General features: G+C 36.2%; 1 protein-coding gene across 1 annotated transcript; it reads right to left on the bottom strand.

Moving 5' to 3' along the window:
- Window positions 1–1452: 1452 nt before the first annotated feature.
- Window positions 1453–2124, bottom strand: LOC108362293 (uncharacterized protein K02A2.6-like). Its single transcript, XM_017615222.1, has one exon. It carries the CDS (start codon window positions 2122–2124, stop codon window positions 1453–1455), a length of 672 nt encoding a protein of 223 aa, XP_017470711.1.
- Between the last annotated feature and the right edge of the window lie 5262 nt (window positions 2125–7386).

Below are 7386 nucleotides of genomic sequence, written 5' to 3'. Positions count from 1 at the left end.
GGAGGATTTATTTTCGAGGCTAGAACGAGAAGCCAGCAATCACAACATTTAAAGCATTGAATGGCCTAAAGATGATGTATTTTTTAAACATTTTTCTATTACAAACGTTAAAACCAGCGGAAAAAAATTGTAAAGTCTTTACAAATTATACTAACAGATACCGTAGAAACTATCACTGATGACGACAAAAAATTAAAACTAATGACAATTTACCACGACGACCCGATCGCAGGCGGACACTGCGGAATGAAAAACTTGTACGTGAAAATTCGAACAAAATATTATTCGCAACACATGACCCGTGACATTGCGAAATTTGTCAAAAACTGCGATAAGTGTCTTTTGAATAAAGTCAAACCCAAAATAAAAGAAAATTTAATTCTAACTCCAACCCCTATTAAATCATTTGATATACTAGTGATAGACGCGATAGGACCTTTACCAGAATCCAAATATGGCAACAAGTTCGCTGTTACTATGATTTGTGATCTAACAAAATATCTGGTAACAGTAGCTATACCAGATAAATCTGCTAAAACTATTGCTTCTGCTATCTTTGAAACCTTTATATTAACTTATGGCGTCATGAATTCAATTAAATCACACTTAGGAACGGAATTTAAAAACGAAATTTTATCGGAGCTGACCAAACTTTTAAATACTAAGCACGATTTTTTAACAGCACACCACCACGAAACTGTTGGCACAATAGAATGGAACCATAGAGTTTTCAACGAGTACTTGCGCGCATATATGAACGAAACATATGCTGCACAGTTTTTGATAATAAATTTACCCCTTTTGAATTACTTTTTGGTAAAAAGGCCATTTTACCACATGAATTGCAAAAGATTGAAATATACCCAATCTATAACGTTGAAAATTATGCTAAGGAAGTAAAATATCGTATGCAAAAATCGCAGGCGTTAGCTACAGAGTTGATTAACAAACATAAAATCCGAAGAAAACAAACTTACGACACACATGCACGTCCTTTACTCGTAAACAAAAATGATATGGTTTCACTTCAAAAGAAGCCCCGTGACATACGTAGTGACGGAAGTAGACGGTGTGAACGTAATAAGACAAAAACAAATTAAGAACTGTTCACAAAAACAGAACCCAAAAAGTTACCTAAACGGCGAGATCTTATCAATTTTAAAAATTTTCATTTCATTCAATTTTATATTACTAATTGTAATACCCGTCAAATGAGTACACACTTTTAGAATCTGAATTTACACTTTATTGTTCACTTAGCACGTGCTACAATCGCAGCGCATCGAATACATACTGAATATCAAAATGTCATTTCTCTCTCTATGCCTCATTGCTGTCAGTGTTCTTTGGCATGGGTTGCCACCCCATCGCTGTCAGTGTTCTTTGGACTGGGTTGCCACACCCCTCCTTTGTTCACTAGTTTGAGTTTCAACCCTTGACCACTAGCTGGAGTTACTTGAGCCGGAGTGGGGGTTGTCGGTCATCCCGCGTCGTACCTGTGGATGAAACAGATGGCAGTGGCGCGGCCACCGATTGAGATGCTGAATGAGTATTATGTGGATCGGCCCCCGTGCCGGCTGGTATTTTCTTTAAATGAGCTACGTTCCTCATCAGAGCTCGACCCCCTCCAACTACCTTAACGATATTTCCCTTCCTTTCCATGACCTCATATTCTGTGGTGTCAAAATTAGGAGTGAGTTTGTGTGGAAACACGACATTCTTCAGATAAACTTTGTCCCCCACTTCTATGTCTACTTCCTTCGCCCCTCTCTTCCTATCAGCTGCCACTTTCCCTTTATGTTTACTCACACAGTCCCTATCCTTTTCCACCGAATCCGAAAACTCCCCGACTAAATCCTGAATGCTAGGTATTTTATCACGAATTACGCGCCCGAACATTAATTCGGATGGAGCTGTGCCTGTGCTGCCATGTGGAGTCACGTTATACATAAGCATGAAGTTTTGTATTGCTTCTTTGTAATTTTTCTTATCGAGCTGGGCGATTTTCAATCGTTTATCTAGATTTTTATTCATGTTTTCTACCTCTCCATTGGCCTGGGGCCAATATGGAGGTGTTTGAATTTGCTGTATACCACACGCTTGACAATATTGCTGAAACTCCATGCTTACGTATTGCCTACCATTGTCGGTCCGTAAGTATTTAGGGAACCCAAGTCTACTAAAAATTTCTTTCATTGAATCGATAATGGTTGGTCCATGTACTTCGAGTAATAATCTATCAAGACAAGTATATATTCATTATTTGGCAAGGGGCCTAGAAGATCTGTAGCCACACAAGTCCACGGTGACGTGGGAAATGGAGTCCTATCCATCGGAGCTGGATTTGATTCTTTCGACACCAAAATGCAGTCCCGACAATTCTTTACAAATTTTTCGACTTCGCGATCTACCAGTGGCCACCAGACTTTTGATCTCACCCGACGCTTCATAACAGATTCCCCTGGGTGGCCCTCATGTGCCAATTCAAGGACTTTTTGTCGTAACGCGGACGGAATAATTATGCGCGTTGCCCTCAGGAGAATACTTCCTACTGTAGAAAGCTCAAATCGAAAAGGATACAACCTGTTTGTAATTGCCCTTTCCCAAGAATCATTACTCATACACGACATCGCATCAACGATCTCCTCATCTTGTGAGCTATATTCTGCCACTTCTGAGATGGCCATCGAAATTGGCACAGCATTTTCAATCACTCGCAGAATGTTGTGTTCACCCTCATAGTCCAAACACCGCGTCTCTGTTGGCTGGCATAGCCNAACGCCAATACCATCGGTGATATCCACGGACTGTGGCCAATCACCGGTTCAATAACATCCTGGCTTAGAGCTTCCTCAAGTTTAGTTAATACTTTTTCTTCTAAAGCAACCGGGATTCGCCTCATGGGTTGTTGTACCGGTTTCACTTCCGGGTTAATAGACAATTTAATTACTACCCCTTTCCATTTCGGAAACGGTTTTAAGGGCTCAATGTGATTTACGTTGGACCCGAGTTGTAAAACATTCAATATAATCGCGGTTTCCTTACCAAGCAATGATTGTTTCCCATTTTCAATAACAAAAAATGTGGCAATCACTTCGGGATTTGCCTTGACAGATATCGGAGCCTCAAAAACACAAATTACCTTAAGTAATTGGTCAGAGGCGTAACTCCTGAATTGAGTATGCGAATTTGGGCGAACGTTAAAAATAGTAGCCTTTTTCCGTTGTAAATACAACCAGTCGGCTTGACTTATCAGGTTAAAACGCGACCCAGAGTCGATTATTAAAGAAATTGCCTGGCCGCCGATCTTTCCCTGTATTGTCTCTTCTTCGTCTCCGCTCAATATTTTAAAACAATTACTTTCCGAATTATGCTCCTCTGGATCATCGTTGACCAATCGAATGTTACTATACCGACGTTTGGGGTTAACGTTTTTAGATTGTACCAATTGCCGCTTCAAACTAGTCCGACACTTTCTAGCAAAATGGCCTATACGACCACATTTATTACATTTCTTTGATTTGGCTAAGCAAGATGGGCTATTGTCGTTATGGCCCTTTTTGCCACATCTACCACATTCATTAGCTTGGGTAGTCGGGACCCGTGACTGATATTTAATTTTGTTAACTGCATTAGTTGCGTTTGAGTCCGACTTCATGGATTCTGACTGTTTACTAATTTGTTCATCCACCTGGCATGCCCCGATGACTTCATCCAGGGTTAGTTCCTTTTCTAGAAGTTTCTTCTTCAGTTCTGTCGACGCCCAGACGTCGATGATTTTCTCTTTTAGGCAAATTTCTTCAATCTCGACTTTTGTGGAACCAAACGAACATTTGTTCATCTGCTGACGCAACCTTAAAACAAATTTAGCAAAAGTTTCCCCCTCGGTGGGGCAAAGGGTTCTAAATAAATGCCTCTCAAAGGTGGAGTTTTGCTTAGGGGAAAAATAAGCATTGAGCTTGTCAACTAAAACTTTATAAACATCGTTTCCGACTTTTTCATCATATTCTTCAATAGCCCCTGGCAGGGAGTACGCTACGGTTTGTAATTGGATACCAGCTAAATGTAAAAGCTTATTTTTCTTTTGTTTCACTGACTTGATGTCTTCCGATTCCAAATAGATCTCAAACGCGCGTAACCATTTCTCCCATTCAATGCGCAATACTGACTTTTCAATAGTTTCGCAAAGAAATGGCCTAATGGTGTGCTCTGTCATGATGTACGTGTAGTCTGGAATATAAACAAATTGAAACAGAAAAAAAAGTTATATATATGTACATATAAATAATTTCCCAGGCATGCATAAACTATGCATGTAATTAAACACATACGGTTGCATCTATTCCCCATTACCAACACATCATATTTTGACCTTTGTCAATAAACTAACCCTGGTAAATAGTGCGTATGCAACAGTTTCCGGCTTGTTTTNAAAAAAATTTCCAGCCCGCGTTTATGCGTTGCTTCTGACCTTTGTCAGATAATCGGCTTGTATTACATACACGGCCCCTGACATTTGTCAGATAAATGTTTTTCAGCTCGCCCCTTATGCGCAGCTTCTGACCTTTGTCAGATGATCGCTATTAACTCTTTTAGTTAATATTTTGATACACACGAATAGTGGGAAACAGTGGAGCACCAAATCGCAAATGAGTAATTAACAACAGAAACAATTAACATTTTTGTTTACAAGCTTTTAAAATGTCATGTTATTGTTTTTCGTCTTTGATTTTCTGGCTTTCTATGCAGCCAGTGCGCTGAATTTACCATCAGCGATTTGACACTTTCCCCCTCACATTCGCTGTGCATTCTCTGTCTGTTAGATATTTTTCCACCAAACTTTCCGTTCTTCTTTTTTTTCCTTTAAATGTTCATTTCACGAGGCCAGCTCAACGACCACACATATACATACATATGTTCGTATGTGCGAACACCTGTCGCTACTGCACAACACCGGCAATTTAGCACGCAAAATGTTTACACCACTATTTTGTCTGTTGTTTTCTTGCTTTTTCTTTTTGTATATTCTTATGTTAATTTATTTTGTAGTTATTTTACTCGTCGCCACTGTAATACCCGTCAAATGAGTACACACTTTTAGAATCTGAATTTACACTTTATTGTTCACTTAGCACGTGCTACAATCGCAGCGCATCGAATACATACTGAATATCAAAATGTCATTTCTCTCTCTATGCCTCATTGCTGTCAGTGTTCTTTGGCATGGGTTGCCACCCCATCGCTGTCAGTGTTCTTTGGACTGGGTTGCCACACTAATCAAAGCTAAAATTTTAATACTTATATCATATAAAATTAATTATCAAAATCTGCACATTACTGTGTTCCAAATTCAAAAGCACGAATATATGTAAAAGTTCCAATTTTCAAACATTTAAAAATACTTAATCTAAATTTAATGTATAAAACCAAAACTTAAATTATCATGTTTTCATATACTGTTAAAGTAGCCACTTGGCTTAAAGAAAAATCTGTGTATAAATATTCACACAACAAAAAAATAAAATCTTAAATTTCAATATTATTTTATCATTCCTACTAAATCGCATATAAAAACCTTAGGTATAGTTAATTCACTATACGATATAAGCGTTAATCACCTAAAATAACATACAGTACCAGTTTGACCGAGCTTTGCCCGGAGTGCATATACTTTTTAAAGTTTTCAAGATTTGGATAGCTTTAAAAAAATATTTTAGAATTGTAAAAAATGGATTTCGATATCTAGTAAGTAAATCTCTTACTCTAAAATTTAGGTGGAAACCCCATTCCGAAATACGTTGGAATCCATAGTACAAGTCTTAAGCGTATATGTGCTGTGTATACTTACAAAAAATGCTGATTGAAATTAACAAAATACAAATTTGTATTACACAGAAGCGTTGCAACCTTGATCGAAAATATTTTCTGACCAAAGTTCTAAACAATACCTTTCATTTGATATCCATATTGCGATGTCTTAGATAAATTGTGAAGAATAGAAAATAACTGGCAACCTTAAACTATTATCCTAAGGGATAACATTTTGTATATAGGGAAAGCATTGTTTAAGAAGCTTCTCTTGGTACCCATGAATAGTAATATTTTACTTTTTTTCTAAACAACATTTAAAATAAACTTGCGATTCAAAATAGGTGGCAACCCTCTTAATAATATTTTTGAATTAGGGATCTTTAAAATACCTTCCATTTGATACCCATATTATGATTTTTTAATTAATTGTAACTAATTTCGAATAGGTGGCAACCTTATACGAGTCTTCTCGGAGATTATGCCTATAAAGATAATTTTGAAATCCAAAACATTATCTGTGCACAAAATTTCATCAAAATCGTTAGAGCCGTTTCCGAGAACCGTATGGATATCTTCTTCTTCTTCTATCTATATTAATAAAAATGTTGTGTTCGTATGTCACGGTCGTCAAAACTCGAGAACGGCTGAACCGATTTGAATAATTTTTTTTTTGTATTGTTCGGTATAATACCAGAACCAACGATATCGTAAAAAGTTGGAGGGTTGCCACCTATTTGAAAATTTTTAAACCCAATTATATTGATAAAATAAGTATATTGTTACAATATGGGTATCAAATTAAAGAGTTTTTAGAAAGATANAAGTTGGAGGGTTGCCACCTATTTGAAAATTTTTAAACCCAATTATATTGATAAAATAAGTATATTGTTACAATATGGGTATCAAATTAAAGAGTTTTTAGAAAGATAACTACTGGAAATATTTTTGACGAGGGTTGCCACCTATTTGAAAATTTTTAAACCCAATTATATTGATAAAATAAGTATATTGTTACAATATGGGTATCAAATTAAAGAGTTTTTAGAAAGATAACTACTGGAAATATTTTTGACGAGGGTTGCCACCTATTTGAAAATTTTTAAACCCAATTATATTGATAAAATAAGTATATTGTTACAATATGGGTATCAAATTAAAGAGTTTTTAGAAAGATAACTACTGGAAATATTTTTGACGAGGGTTGCCACCTATTTGAAAATTTTTAAACCCAATTATATTGATAAAATAAGTATATTGTTACAATATGGGTATCAAATTAAAGAGTTTTTAGAAAGATAACTACTGGAAATATTTTTGACGAGGGTTGCCACCTATTTGAAAATTTTTAAACCCAATTATATTGATAAAATAAGTATATTGTTACAATATGGGTATCAAATTAAAGAGTTTTTAGAAAGATAACTACTGGAAATATTTTTGACGAGGGTTGCCACCTATTTGAAAATTTTAACTCAGACAAATTGATAAAATAAATGAATAATTGCCATGTGGGTGTAAAACTATAAAGTTTTAAGAAGGCGTACAGCTGAAAATATGTTTGAAGAGTGTTGCCAC

The sequence above is a fragment of the Rhagoletis zephyria genome, unplaced genomic scaffold, assembly GCF_001687245.7.
Source record: "Rhagoletis zephyria isolate East Lansing unplaced genomic scaffold, Rhagoletis_zephyria_1.1 Rzeph_scaffold_00979, whole genome shotgun sequence".
Lineage (NCBI taxonomy): Eukaryota > Metazoa > Arthropoda > Insecta > Diptera > Tephritidae > Rhagoletis > Rhagoletis zephyria.
This window is presented reverse-complemented; position numbering and strand designations above follow the sequence as displayed.